This window comes from Tachyglossus aculeatus, chromosome 5 (assembly GCF_015852505.1).
Source record: "Tachyglossus aculeatus isolate mTacAcu1 chromosome 5, mTacAcu1.pri, whole genome shotgun sequence".
Lineage (NCBI taxonomy): Eukaryota > Metazoa > Chordata > Mammalia > Monotremata > Tachyglossidae > Tachyglossus > Tachyglossus aculeatus.
The window spans coordinates 71,339,518-71,355,123 of NC_052070.1; the positions used below are offsets into that span (position 1 = coordinate 71,339,518).

At 48.3% G+C, this 15,606-nt stretch overlaps 2 protein-coding genes across 2 annotated transcripts in view; one reads left to right on the top strand and one right to left on the bottom strand.

Moving 5' to 3' along the window:
• The window catches only part of AP3B2 (adaptor related protein complex 3 subunit beta 2), a 54,465-nt gene extending 47,744 nt beyond the window's left edge, over positions 1–6,721 (bottom strand). The window contains exon 1 of the mRNA XM_038747193.1: positions 6,523–6,721. Coding sequence (XP_038603121.1) covers positions 6,523–6,635 — 113 coding nt within the window. The 5' untranslated portion in view covers positions 6,636–6,721. The remainder of the gene's footprint in view (positions 1–6,522) is intronic.
• The window catches only part of NR2E3 (nuclear receptor subfamily 2 group E member 3), a 79,082-nt gene continuing 70,123 nt past the window's right edge, over positions 6,648–15,606 (top strand). Inside the window, exon 1 of the mRNA XM_038747327.1 lies at positions 6,648–6,790. Coding sequence (XP_038603255.1) covers positions 6,648–6,790 — 143 coding nt within the window. The remainder of the gene's footprint in view (positions 6,791–15,606) is intronic.

Genomic DNA, 15,606 nt, shown 5'->3' on the forward strand with positions numbered 1-15,606 from the left:
GGGTGCTTGTGGCTATTAGAGCCGGGTTTCGGGGTTCTTGCCACCCAGGGGCAAACAGTCTTATTAACCATAGTGAAGGCCACAGCTGAGGTTTCCCCAGTGCCTTACATTACGTGGAGGCGGCACGATGCTGTTGCTGTCGCTGCTTCACTCCCTCCTGCAAAGTGGAGGAAGGCTGGTTGGGAGAGCGGCCCTGGGATGGGGTGCAGGGCTGGATGGATAACGTGGGTTACCAGCTGAGGGGCTCAACAATCCAGTTCTCCTCACATCTTTCTGTTCATCAGGATCCAGGCTCTCTCTCTCATCTCTGACTCCGGGCTGTTCGGGGGAGCTGTTTTAAGTTCCCTGTTAAAATCCTCTTTTTTTCCCTCCCCTGTAATAACCCCCACTTGGCCTCTCTCTCTCTCCCTCTCCCCTAGTCCTAAGGCAGGGTGACAGGGTCAGGACAGAGGAAGGTGCTGGAGGCAGTGAGAGGCGGGAGAGAACTGGGTCATTTCACCCTCTTATGGGGAATTGACTCCCTACCGTGCCTCCCTCCTCCCCGAGACTGTTCCACCTCTCTCCTGTCTCTCACAGCCTCCAATCAGTGGTATTTATTGAGCACTTACTATGTGCAGAGCACTGTTCATTCAATTCATTCACTTGTATTTATTGAGCACTTACTGTGTGCAGAGCACTGTTCATTCAATTCACTCATTTGTATTTATTGAGCACTTACTGTGTGCAGAGCACTGTACTAAGCACTTGGGAGAGTACAGTACAACAGAATTAGCAGACACATTCCCTGCCCATGGTCTGTCCAGCCCTTCCCTCCTTCCCTGCTTGAGGAGGATTAGAGGAGACAGCAGGAGCCTGGCTGATGGCAGAAGGTTTGCCTCTGAACCTGGGCAATCCCAACTAGCTCAGCGGAGGGAATAAGCTCCCTGAAATCCTTCCGCTCTGACTGAGGCCAGATGGCTCCGCTTGTAACGGAGCTGGGGGCGGCGGGGTTGGAGGGCTTCACCAGGAACGATCCCCGAGGATCCTCCCTGCTGGGGGCAGTGGGAGTGCGTGACTGAGGGCTGTGTAAGTTGTCAATCAATCATATTTTTTGAGTGCTTACTTTATGCAGAGCACTGTACTAAGTTGTTGAGAAAGTACCACACAACAATGTAACAGAAACATTCCCTGCCCACAATGAACTTAGAATCTAGATGGGAAGACAGACATTAATATAAATAAATAATAATAATAATTTTTGTGGTATTTGTTACTAAGTATGGGGGTGGATAAAAGCAAATAGGGTTGAACACAGTCCCTGTCCCATGTTGGGCTCAGTCTCAATCTCCATTTGACAGATGAGGCAACTGAGGCATAGAGAAGTGAAGCGACTTGCCCTAGGTCACACAGTAGACAGATGGTCTAAGATGGTTAAGAGAAGCAGTGTGGCTCAGTGGCAACAGCCCGGGCTCCGCCAATTGTCCGCTGTGTGACTTTGGGCAAGTCACTTAACTTCTCTGGGCCTCAGTTCCCTCATCTGTAAAATGGGGATGAAGACTGTGAGCCCCCCGTGGGACAACCTGATCACCTTGTAACCTCCCCAGCGCTTAGAACAGTGCTTTGCACATAGTAAGCGCTTAATAAATGCCATCAATAAATAATAAATAAATAAATGGTGGAGCAGGGATTAGAACCCGTGGCCTTCTGACTCTCAGGCTAGGCCATAAATAAATTCATCCCCTCCGCCTAGGCCCACAGCATTTATATACATAGCTGTAATGTATTTATTTATATTAATGTCTGTTCCCCCCACCTTAGACTGTACGCTTATTGTAGGCAGGGAATGTTCCTGTTTATTGTTATATTGTACTCTCCCAAGTGCTTAATATAGCACTCTGCATACAGTAAGGGCTCAATAAATATGACTGACTAAATAAACTACAGATATGTACATAAGTGCTGTGGGTTGTGGTGTAGGGGCCCCGGCGCTGGAGGAAAGAGAGAGGTCTCCTCAGAGGGAGGCGGTGGCCGCCTGGGCTCTCTGGGGAGGCATCAGGGGTGGGGGGACTGCGGGCCTGTGAAGGATTATGCTTAGTACAGCGCTCTGCACACAGTAAGCGCTCAATAAATACGATTGAATGAATGAATGCCATTATTATTATTATTCTCTGTGCCTCAGTCCCCTCAGCTGTAAAATGGGGATGAAGACTGTGAGCCCCACGGGGGACAACCTGATGGGTAGGGACCGTCTCTATATGTTGCCAACTTGTCCTTCCCAAGCGCTTAGTACAGTGCTCTGCACACAGGAAGCGCTCAATAAATACGATTGAGTGAATGAATGAATAAATGCCATTATTATTATTCTCTGTGCCTCAGTTCCCACAGCTGTAAAATGGGGATGAAGACTGTGAGCCCCACGGGGGACAACCTGATGGGTAGGGACCGTCTCTATATGTTGCCAACTTGTCCTTCCCAAGCGCTTAGTACAGTGCTGTGCACACAGGAAGCGCTCAATAAATACGATTGAATGAATGAATGAATAAATGCCATTATTATTATTCTCTGTGCCTCAGTCCCCTCAGCTGTAAAATGGGGATGAAGACTGTGAGCCCCACGGGGGACAACCTGATGGGTAGGGACCGTCTCTATATGTTGCCAGCTTGTCCTTCCCAAGCGCTTAGTACAGTGCTGGGCACACAGGAAGCGCTCAATAAATACGATTGAATGAATGAATGAATGATTCAGCTTCCTGCGGACTGTGATGGCCCGGCTGGGCAAGAAAGCGCTGTCCAATGTACCAGCTAGGCGCCTGCAGCGTGGGCTAGGGCTGCCCTGATGCAGAGCCCTGGGCAGGCACGGGTGGAGCCCATCACAGCAGCGCTCTGCTCCCTCTTGCCCCCACCCCATAGGACAGAGATAGCGGGAATGCTTTGCACACAGTAAGCACTCAATAAATACGATTGATTGAATAATAATGATAATTATGGTACTTGTTAAGTGCTTACTATGTGCCAAGGATTGTTCTAAACACTGGCGTAAATCCACGTTAATCAGAAAGTCCCTTTCCCACATGGTGCTCACACACTTTTTACAGATGAAGGAACTGAGGCCCAGAGAAGTTAAATGATTTGCCCAAGGTCACACAGCAATCTTATTTTTGTTCTTGGTTTTGTCTCTGTCTCCCCCCTCTAGACTGTGAGTTGGGTAGGGACCGTCTCTATATGTTGCCAACTTGTACTTCCTAAGCGCTTAGTACAGTGCTCTGCACGCAGTAAGCGCTCAATAAATACGATTGATTGATTGATTGATTATTTATTGAGCACTTACTGTGTGCAGAGCATTGTACTAGGTGCTTGGGAAAGTACAATACAACAATAAACAGTGATATTCCCTGCCCACAATGAGCTTACACTCTAAAAGGGGGGAGACAGCCATCAGTACAAATAAATAAAATTACAGATGTGTACATAAGTGCTGTGGAGCTAGGAGAGGGGGAAGAGCAAAGGGAGCAAGTCAGGCCGACACAGAAGGGAGTGGGAGATTAGGAAAAGTGGGGCTAAGTCTGGGAAGGCCTCTTGGAGGAGATGTCCCTTCATGGCAGAGGCAGGATTATGACTCCCAGGACTGTGCTCTAACCACTAAGCCAAGCTGCTGCTCAGGAAATACCACTGATGGATTTATTGATGGAGAGGGGCCGCGAGACCCACCCTCCCCTACTCCACCCTCTCGGCCCCCACCAGCCTGGTGGAAGGATTGAGTGGCTCTATACGCGGACCTGCCCCTCAAGCAGGAACGCAAGGCCCAGTTGAGAGGTGAGGGAAGCTCTGTGGCAGGGTAGGCCGGGGCTGCCCCTGGCAAGGCTTCTACAGATGCTCTCCAGAAGGCTACTGGGCTTGGGAAATGCTGAGTTAAGGTCAGTGAGGGGTCCGGCAGAACCTGGCTTAGGAGCACAGGAAAGAAGGGGAGCGAAGGGAAGAAGGCGAGTTAAGGTATGTGAGAAGTGTGGTGCAGAGGGAATGGTAACTGAGGGAGTAACTGGGCAGGCTCCACCTTGCTTCCAATATGTACAAAGTCTACATTATTTATCCCCATTTTACAGAGGAGAAAACAGTCCCAGAGAGGTTAAGTGGCTTGCTCAAGGTCACACAACTCACCAGATCGCCTGATTCCCATGTCCCATATTTTTGCCACTAGACCACACACGCACATTTGCGCAAGCACGCACACACAGTCTTTGCTTGACTCTAATACAGACACACTGAGTGGGAGGAAAACCCTAGCACTAACCCCACTCCATTCAGGATGAGACAAAACTAGGCCCCTTGCATTCTGCAAACAAAAAGTCGGGGGTCTCCAGGACTAAGACCAAAAGGGGAGGACTCAAAACCAGAATGAAGGGGAGCATCAAGAAGTGAGACCCAAACTTTCCCCATCTCAGCAACTCTGATGCCCACAGTGGGGGAGATGCTGTTCTATTCACCAATCAGTAACCCGCAGGGTGGCAGGTTCTGTCTCCAGCAGTTGACACAGGACGGGTGGCAATCTGGGTCCCCCAGAGAACCTGTCTGCCCACCTGTTCTCAAAGCGGCAGACCCGGGGCCCGACCTGACCCAGAATCAGTAGGCCCAGACCAAAGCCCCCAGAAGCCAGCCGGGTCAGCTACTGGACCAAAGAAGAGTCACTCCTGATGGCAGACAGTGAAGTCCAAAACACAGCAATCTCAGGCACCACCATCACGATAACCCTTCCCACAAAGCAGCTGAAACCAACTGGTTCAGAGGAAAAAACAAATCCCTTCTGGGGACGGAAGTTCTAGCTGGAAAGTCCTGGTGAAGAGGCTTTTCAGACTCAGCCCCCACTCCCTGAAAGTGGGATATGGCCTCCCGCTTTCCTCCTCTGGGGTGCTCGGCCCTTACTCCTGAGTACCGGGCTTCTGCCGGACTCTCCAAAGTTCTGGAAGAGCGCAGTGGGAAATCACCGAAATCCTTTCCGCTCCCTACCCCAGGCCCTTGGGCTGCTCCCTTCATCCCAGCTCAGGAGGAGGACACAGACTTGGAAACTAATAATAAATAATTATGGTACTTGTTAAGCACCTACTATGAGCCAACCACTGTTCTAAGCACTGGGGTAGATACAAGTTAATCAGGTTGGACACAGTCCCTGTCCCACGTGGGGCTCACACTCAAACTTTATTTTACAGATGAGGTAACTGAGGCCCAGGGAAATGAAGTGACTTGCCCAAGGCCACATAGTGGACATGAGGCAGAGCCGGGATTAGAACCCAGGTCCTTCTTACTCCCAGGCCCGTGTTCTACCTAGTAAGCCATGCTGCAATGGAAGCAGCAGCCTATAGCATTAGGAGAGGTGATTGGTGGAGTCTAAACTTCCTTGGCCCATGACAGGGTTGCCCCAGGTCTTGGGTGAGGAGCATCGGGCTGAAGGAAGGAGGGCAGAGCTTCCAGGAGTTATCATCATAAACTGGGGAATCTCTGGTCCTTCCGATTCACCCAACAGGGGCACCGTCTCTCCCAAAACTTGAGGTGACTAACTGAATTTAGAAAATGTTCTGTAGCTGGGAGCTCAAGTCTCAGGACCTCAGGATATTTCTCACCTGATCTGGGGGTGGGGGTTACGGCTCCAGTCTCTCTGTGTGGGGCTGCCTGGATGGCTGTTTCCTGGCTCTGTGGCAGGGGAAGCCAGGCGACACAAGGGCAGAACTGGAATCGGAACCCAGGTTTCCTAACTCCCAGTATCATCCTTTTCTGGCCCAGCCCCAGAACTCAGGTACCAGCTCCCAAATCAGTCATCAATCAACGGTATTAACTGAGCACTTACTGTGTGCAGAGCACTGTCCTAAGTACAGAGTTGGAGGACATGTTCCTTGCCTGCAATGGGCTTACAGTCTAGAGGGGGGGACAAGCAAGAATATAAATCAGAGCCCCACACCCCGAATAAATTGCTCTAGCAAAAACCCCAGGGTAGCCCCCTGGGCTGTGACCTGGGATTCAGATGGGCCAAGAGGGGCTCCTGCCTGGTTCCATTCATTCAATCATTTATTGAGCGCTTACTGTGTGCAGAGCACTGTACTAAGCGCTTGGGAAGTACAATTCGGCATCAAATGGGGGCAATCCCTACCCACCAACGGGCACACAGTCTAGAAGGACCGGTTCCAGGTGGTAACTGCTCTCTGCCCATTTACCACCAGCTGAAACCCACCTACCGGGGTCCAGCCCTGGGCCCCCTGGTCCTCCCCAGGGAGAACTCTTGTTCTCAGCCGCGGGGGTTGGCTCCCCCACGGTGACTCCCACCTTCTCCTCCGGGGTCAGGGGATGGGGGAGGAAGATGGCAAGGCCCAGGGCTTCCAGGCCGAGGCGTGGCAGCCAGACCAAACAAAGGGAACCCAAGGGGCTGGACCCGTCGGGCCTCGGGCAGCCAGGCCAGGGCCCAGGTCTCCCAGCCCATCCATCCCAGAGGCCTGCATCCTTCTCCTGCATCTCCCCTCTCATCCCCATTCTCCTGCCAGGAGCATCCATGCCCACCTACCGCTTGTAGTCGGAGGAGAAGATGCCACCGCTGGCCGGGTCGTGGCCATACTCGGGCTCCCCCAGGCTGGAGGAGCCCCCCTTGTCCTCGCCGTAGGCTTGGCTGGCAGACATGGCGAGGAGAAGATGCAGGCGATTAAGAGCAGGGAAGCCAGGGCTGAGCTCCTGAAAGCGGCAGGTCCCGGCAAACCAGCGGGAGGAAGAGGAGGAGGATTGCAGCAAGGACCTGCAGCGGTGGCTGCTACAGCCCCCGATGATGTCACCATCATGTGGGCAGGGAAACCCCCTCCCCAAAGGGAGTTCCCTCCTCCTCTTAAAGTGGCAGGGAGAAGCAGCCAGGCGTAATAATAATAATGTTGAGTGCTTACTATGTGCCAAGCACTGTTCTAAGTGCTGGGGTAGATACAAGGGAATCAGGTTGTCCCACGTGGGGCTCACAGTCTTAATCCCCATTTTACAGATGAGGGAACTGAGGCCCAGAGAAGTGAAGTGACTTGCCCAAAGTCACACAGCTAAGTGGCGGAGCCAGGATTTGAACCCATGACCTCTGACTCCAAAGCCCGTGCTCTTTCCACTGGGCCACGCTGCTTCCCTAGCCACGCTGCTTCCCTACAGAGCCCGGGCCTGGGAGTCGGAGGGGCGTGGATTCTAATCCCAGCTCTGCTGCTTGTCTGCTGTGTGACTTTGGGCAAGGCACTTCATTTCTCTGTGCCTCAGTTACCTCCTCTGTAAAATGGGGAGGAAGACTGTGAGCCCCACGTGGGACAACCTGATGACCTGGTGTCTGCCCCAGCGCTTAGAACAGTGCTTGGAACATAGTAAGCGCTTAACAAATACCATCATTATTATTATTAGCTGTAAAATGGGGATCGAGACTGTGAGCCCCACGTGGGACAACTTAATGACCTGGTGTCTGCCCCAGTGCTTAGAACAGTGCTTGGCACATAGTAAGCGATTAGCAAACACCATTATCATTATTATTATCTGTAAAATGGGGATCGAGACTGTGAGCCCCACGTGGGACAGGGACTGTGTCCAACCCGATTTACTTGTATCCACCCCAATGCTTAGTACAGTGCCTGGCACCTAGTAAGCCCTTAATGCTAATCATGGTATTTGTTAAATGCTTACTAGGTGCCAAGCTGTGTTCTAAGCACTGGGGTAGATACAAGGTAATGTTTGATCCACGTGGGGCTCACTGTCTTAATCTCCATTTTACAGATGAGCTAACTGAGGTACAGAGAATTTAACTGGGTTGCCCAAAGCCACACAGCCGAGACGAGTGGCGGAGCCAGGATTAGAACTCACGTCCTCCTACTCCCAAGCCTGTGCTCTTTCCACTAAGCCATGCTGCTTCTCAACCAACACCACAATTATTATTATTGTTTCTGAAGGTTATCTCCTGCCGACAGGATGAACACAGCTGTTGTTAAACATGTTTGTAAAGGAGGGAACCACCGTTCCAAATTCTGGGGACGGGGCATGAGACTGGGGCTCAGGAACCCTGAATTCTAGTTCCAGATTTGTTATTGGCCTGCTGGGTGACCTTGGGCAAGTTGCCTAACCTCACTGTCTCATTTGTAAACTAGGAATTCATTCATTCCTTCATACAGTTGTATTTACTGAGAGCTTACTGTGCAGATAGCACTTTCAGATAGCACTTTCCTAAGCACTTGAGAGAGTACAGTGTAACAATAAACAGACACATTCTGTGCCCACAATGGGCCTGGGATCTCTGCCTTTCTCTACCTCTTAAATTTTGAGTTCCAAATGGGACAGATACCGTGGCTGATTTGAGTCTCTTGAGTCTACCGCAGCAATCAGCTCAGTGCTTGGCACATAGTAAGTGTTGAATAAATACCATAAGACTAATAATATTCCAAACTGGTCAGGTTAGTGGCAATGGTGCAGGAGGAACAAGGGAGGATAGCGTGGGCTGTGATCTGAGGTTCAGGTTCAAGGGAAGCAGCTAGCTTTCCTTAAAGATGACCCCTCCTAGGGTGGGAATTTTCTAAGGACCAAAATTTGGGAAATTGAACCTTATGAATAGATAATACTGCGGAGCTTTCACCCAGGTCCCCCTGGTTGGGATATGTGAGACAGGGATAGATAACTAATCAATCATATTTACCAAGTGCTTACTTTGGGTAGGACACTGTATTAAGTACTTGGGAGAGTACAATATAATAGAGTTGGAAGACTTGTTCGCTGCCAAATGGCCTATACCCAGTTGGTACTGGGATGGAAAAGGTGTAGCTTAGAGGTAAGAGCATGGGCCTGGGTGTCAGAGGACATGGGTTCTAATCCCAGCTCTGCCACATGTCCGCTGTGTGACCTTAGGCAAGTCACTTAGCTTCTCTGTGCCTCAGTTACTTCATCTGTAAAATGAGGATTAAGACTGTGAGTCCCATGTGGGACAGGGACTGTGTCTAGCCCGATTACCTTGTGTCTGCCCCAGAACTTAGAATAGTGCTTGGCACATAGTAAATGCTTAAAAATACCACAATTATTATTATTAATAATAAAAAGACATTTGGGTGAATGATAGCAGAGGTCCAGGGGCCAGGGCACAGGGGATAGCCCCAGTGTCCTTCCTGTCCAGAGGGTTGGGGTCTGCCTGTCTCCCCCTCTAGACTGTGAGCTCATTTTGGGCAGGGAACATGTCTACCAACTCTGTTATATTGTACCATCACACAGTAAGTGCTCAACAAATGCGATTAATTGGTTAATTGCAGCCCAAGCCATAGATGGGTGTGCCTGCCCCGTCTTTTTCTGGTCTGTTTTACAATGGACACTCCCTCAGAGCAAAATCATGCGCAGAACAATGAGTTCGTCCATAATACGTGCTTTCATTTGTCTTTTTGATAGAACTATTGTGGAATCAAGGAACTTCCCAAAACACGAGTCTGTCTTGACATAGCATGAAGCAGCGCTGAAAGAAATGACTTTATATATGCACACAGCAGGACTCAAGGCACTGCATCTGTTCAGTGAGTTTTCATAAACACTAGTTTTTCAGCAATGCAAACACACAAATGACTCCCCAAATGCATTTTTTGGGTTGGAAATAGTCCCCAACTTAACCAGGGTGAGTAACAGTCTATGTTAGGGCAGCGTAAATAATGCTGATTTTGTTTATTTCACTCCTTGGAGGGAGGTCTGGCTGTATAACAATGTGGTCTAGTAAATTTCGGGTATTTATTTGCAAGGCTGCATTAACATGACTGTGAGGGTAATCTGCCTTGATCTGAACAGTGATTTAGGATACTTAGTCCCACATCAGTCTTTTCAGTGCTTAGTATAGTGCTCTGCAAACAGTCATTGCCCAGTAAATGTCATTGATTGATTGATTAAGCCACAGTCAGCCTCATGGATATGATACAAATGATATCTTTGAAAATGAAGTACTTATAAATATGTATGTATGTATCTATCTAGCAAGGGATGTATAACATACCACGTGTCTGTTTGGAGAACAGAAGATGGCAGTCCAACAGTGTAGTGCAGGCTAATCCTATTTTGTGATTGAAACTCTATTCCTCACACCAAACCAAAACATCTTTACAAAACCCTAGGCGCACGTCTTGGTACAGACTGCACAGTGGTTCCAGCACAGAAGCAATCGTCTTCATTTAGCCACCTCAGCCACCATAATGGAGCCTTGCTGCTGGGACAGGATGTTCAGAGAAGACTTTCAGGAGTTGGGAACGAGGCATTCAGACTGAGGCAGTAGCTAACACTAATATAGAGAACTAATGAATTTTTGCTGGTCGGAGCTGATGATGCTGAGGGCTGGAAACACTCCTTAGCTTTATTTCCATCATTAGGCCTCCTACCTTTCTGATCTACGGACAGAGGCACCTCCATCTCTGCTGAAATTAGGCCCCAGGTCTTCAGGTCCTCTAATTCCTTGGGCCTAACTTTGTAGGCACCAATCTGAACCTCTAGCTGCCACCTTTTTACCTGTACCAATTATTAGTTATAGCAACCCGGCTCTGTCGCATGTCGGCTGTGTGACCTTGGGCAAGTCACTTAGCTTCTCTGTGCCTCAGTTACTTCATCTGTAAAATGGGGATTAAGACTGTGAGTCCCATGTGGGACAGGGACTGTGTCCAGCCTGATTGTGTCTGCCCCAGAACTTAGAATAGTGCTTGGCACATAGTAGGTGCTTAAAAAATACCACTATTATTATTATTATGAAAAAGACATTTGGGTGAATGATAGCAGGGGCAGGGGCATGGACTGTGTCCAACCTGATTACTTTGTATCTATCCCAGCGCTTAGAACAGTGCTTAGCACATAGTAAGCGCTTACCAAATACCATAATTATACTATAATAAATAATGAAAGCTTGGGCAACTCACTTAATGGGAAGCAGTGTGGCCTAGTGGAAAGACCTTGCAGTCAGAGGACATGGGTTCTAATGCCAACTCCGCCACTTGTCTGCTGTGTGACCTTAGGCAAGTCACTTAACTTCTCTGTCCTTCAGTTCCCTCATCTGTAAAATGGGAGTTAAGACCATGAGCCCCATGTGGGGCAGGGACTGTTTCCAACCTGATTATTCTGTATTCACCCCAGTGCTTAGTACAGTGCCCTGCACATAGTAAGTGCTTAACAAATACCACAGTTATTATTACTATTATTATTATTGTCTGTGCCTCAGTTATCTGTAAAATGGAGATTAATACTGTGAGACCCAGGTGGGATATGGACTGTGTCCAACCTGATTATCTTGTATCTACCCTAATGTTTAGTACAGTGCCTAGCACATAGTAAATGCTTAACAAATGCCATAAAACAAAAAACAAACCCCAGGCCTCCTGCCTTTCAGGCAGGGGTGAAAGTAAAAGTATTTCCTTACCAGGACATAGCTGGTGCTACCTGCAGTCATTAATTCATTCATTCGTATTTATTAAGCACTTACTGTGTGCAGAGCACTGTACTAAGCGCTTGGGAAGTACAAGTCGGCAACATATAGAGACGGTCCCTACCCAACAACGGGCTCACAGTCTAGAAGGGGGAGACAAAGAAAACAAAACGTGTAGACAGGTGTCAAAACCTGCACTGTGGCTGCAAGCAGTAAGTGGCCATGGCAAGTGACAAGCAGTGATGGCAAGCAGGTGGTGACAAGCAGTCTCCCCCGGCTTCAAAGCCTTATTGAAGGCACATTTTCTCCAAGAGGCCTTCCCAGACTAAGCCCCACTTTTCCTCTTCTCCCCCTTCCTTCTGCGTCACCCTGACTTGCTCCCTTTGCATCCCTTCCATCCCAGCCCCACAGTATATATATATATCTGTGCTTAAATACAATTGAATGAATGATTGAATGAATAAGGGAGACCGGCGGGTGGAGGACAGGGCATGGATTGCTCTTACAAAGTCCCAGGGCAGGTAGGGGCTGCGTCCTACTAGCAGAAGGCAGTGAGTCAGTCAGTCAGTTGTAATTATTGAGGACTTACTGTGTTCAGCGAGTTGTACTAAGTGCTTGGGAGAGTACCCAATAATAATAATAATAATGGTATTTGTTAAGTGCTTACTATGTACCAACTACTGTTGTACAATAGAACAGATGTATTCCCTGCCCACAATGAGCTTACAGTCTAGAAGGGGAGACAGTTATTAATATAAATAAATAAAATTGCAGATATATACATAAGTGCTGTCGGGCTGGGATGGGGGATGAATAAAGGGAGCAAGTCAGGATGACACAGAAGGGAATGGAAGAAAAGGAAGACTGGGCTTAGTCGGGGAAGACCTCTTGGAGGAAATGTGCTTTCAATAAGGCTTTGAAGCGGGGGGAGAGTAATCTGTCGGATATGAGGAGGGAAGGGCATTACAGGCCAGAGGCAGTCTGTGGGTGAGAGTTTGGAGACGAGATAGATGAGATTGAAGTACAGTGAATAGGTTGGCGTTAGAGGAGCGAAGTGTGCTGGCTGGGTTGTAGTAGGAGAGTAGCGAGGTGAAGTAGGAGGGGGCAAAGTGATTGAGTGTTTTTAAGCTGATGCAAGGAGAGAAGCAAGCAAGGAGCTATGCCCCGGCTTTGCCTCCCGTGGCCATGGCTTGGGGCAGTTTGCAGTGCTCTGGGCAATGGGTCACCAGCAATGATGTCTGTCCCCACAGAGAGCGGGCGTGACTCTGGCCCATGACTAGGGGAGAGTCAACCCTCTGCTCCTCTCTTCCAGCTCTTTTAAATTCAATTCAATCATATTTATTGAGCACTTACTGTGTGCAAAGCGCTGAACCAAGAGCTTTAGGACTGTACTAAGCGTTTTTGGCCAGTGAAGGGGGCCACACACCTAACCATGAGGACCTGAGCTAGGGCGGGGTTGCAGCACCCTGTCCCTTAATCAGCTCCCAACTCTCTTATATTGTACCTTCCCAAGCACTTAGCACTGTACTCTGTACACAGTAAGCACTTGATAAGTACCGTTGGTGGGTTAATAAATAATAATAATAATGATGATGTTGGTATTTGTCAAACTTACTATATGCCAAGCTCTGTTCTAAGTGCTGGGGTAGATACAAGGTAATCAGGTTGTCCCATATAGGGCTCACAGTCTTAATCGCCATTTTACAGATGAGATAAATGAGGCCCAGGGAATTTAAGTGACTTGCCCAAAGTCATACAACTGATAAGTGGCGGAGACGGGATTAGAACCCAAGACCTCTGACTCCCAAGCCTGTGCTCTTTCCACTAAGCCACGTTGCTTGATTCTGCTCCAAGGAATATACTCTTCCACCGCACCATGCTGCCTCCCTAAACATTATTCCTTCTTCGGGATCCAAACTTGATCCAGGATCCAGGGAGGAATCTCATCCTAGGACTTGGAATATTCCTAAAAATAAAACCCGAAACTGCACAAGAGGATTATGAATAGGCGGACAGGAAGGGGAGGGAGGGGGCAGAAGGAGAAGAGAAGAAATGGCGAGAGCATGTTCTTCCTCCAAATACCCAAAAGCTACATTGGGCCCCTGAGGCCCCCACACTGGGGAAAAGGCTGCCTCAGTGTCCCTTTCCAGTCCTTTTCTACTCCCTGGATAGAGACTAAAAGCATCCAAACAATAGCATCCACTGGAGCAGACAAAGAATTCCCTGAGGGGCGGAGCGCCCTCTCCTGTCGCCATGACTGCGTTGCTATGACATCTCAGGCTGGGAAAATTTGCAGAAATAAACGGGAATTTGGGTGGATTTTGAGGAAAAGAGAGAAAGGAACCCAAGGAAGGAAAGCCAGGAATGGAAGTTTGAGCTGAAGCTGAGGCAGGATAAATTTTGGGTGGCCAAGAGATTTTTGGAGGAGGTAGAACAGTGAAGAGAAGAGAAGGAGCGTGGCCTAGCCTGGGTTCTACTCCTGCCTCCACCACTTGTCTGTGTGACTTTGGGCAAGTCACTTCACTTCTCTGTGCCTCAATTTCTTCATCCGTAAAATGGGGATTAAGATTGTGAGCCCTATGTGGGACATGGACTGTGTCCAACTTGATTAGCTTCTATCTACCCCAGCGCTTAGTATAGTGCCTTAACAAATACCGTTTTCTTTTTTAAAAAAGAAGCAACCAGGACCTACTTCATGTAATATCCAAAGCAGAACTCTTCATCTTCCCATCCAAATTCCATCCTCCCCGTGACTTTCCTGTCAATGTAGATAGCATCACCATTTCCCTGTCTCCTGGCATTATCTTCAACTCATTTCTCCCGTTCAACCCGCATATTCAATCTGTCAAGTCCTGCCTGTTCTACCTTCATAACTTCACTAAAGTCCATCCTTTCCTTTCTATCCAAACTGCTACCACGTTGATCCAAGCACTTCTCCTAGACTATTACATCCCAGCCCCCTGTTTATCCCCACTCTAATCCTTACTTTACTCTGCTTTCCAGATCATTTTTTTAAAAAAAGTTCAGTTCACATCTCCCAGTTCTTCAAGAAACTCCAGTGGTTGCCATCTACCTCTCCCCCTCATCCCCCTCTCCATCCCCCATCTTACCTCCTTCCCTACCCCAAAACACCTGTATATATGTATATATGTTTGTACATATTTATTACTCTATTTATTTATTTATTTATTTTACTTGTACATATCTATTCTATTTATTTTATTTTGTTAGTATGTTTGGTTTTGTTCTCTGTCTCCCCTTTTAGACTGTGAGCCCACTGTTGGGTAGGGACTGTCTCTATACATTGCCAATTTGTACTTCCCAAGCGCTTAGTACAGTGCTCTGCACATAGTAAGCGCTCAATAAATACGATTGATGATGATGATCTACCTCCATATCAAACAGGAATTTCTTATCATTGGCTTTAGCACTCTGTCAGCTTTTCTCCAACATGCTTGATATCCACTCCACCCTAATTCCCACAGCATTTATATACATATCCCTAGTTTATTCTAGTGTATTCTAATAGGGGGAACTTGGGGTTCATCCCCCTCTGTCCTTGACTCCACTACTCTAGACCGTAAGCTCCTTGTGGGCAGGGAACATTCTCCCAACTGAGTTGTATTGTAGTCTCCCAAGCATATAGGGCTCAGTGCTCTGCACACAGTAAGTGCTCAATCAATACCATTGATTGATTGCCTGACAGGAGAGAATAGAGCTGTCATATTTCCACTTATGTTATATATGTATTTAATTGTTAACTTCTGTTCCTGTCGCTCTCTCCCCTTGTTAGACTGTAAACTCCTCAGAGCAGAGACCATGCCCTTTTCTTCTAATCTGTGCTCCCAAGTAGCCAGTTAGAGGGCTCTGCACTGATGGGCACTCAATAGATGCTGTTGAATTTGTTGCTGTAGCTGCTGCTGTGCTGAAGAGGAGTAGGAGGAGAAAAATGAGAAGGAAAAGGAGGAGGAGGAGGAGAAAGAGGAGGAAAAGGAGGAGGTGGAGAAAGAGGAGGAGGAGAAGGAGGAGGAAGAGGAGAGAGAGGAGGAGGAAGAAGAAGGGTAGTGGAAATGGAAAGAAGCATTAGAAGGCACCACTATTGGGAAATAGCATGAAGGAGCCAGTGAATTTGGTTGAGTGTTGCACAGAACTGGGCCAAGAAATCTCTTAAAGATCCTTTCATCAGCCCTTGATTTTGTGATGTGGAGGGACTTGGGG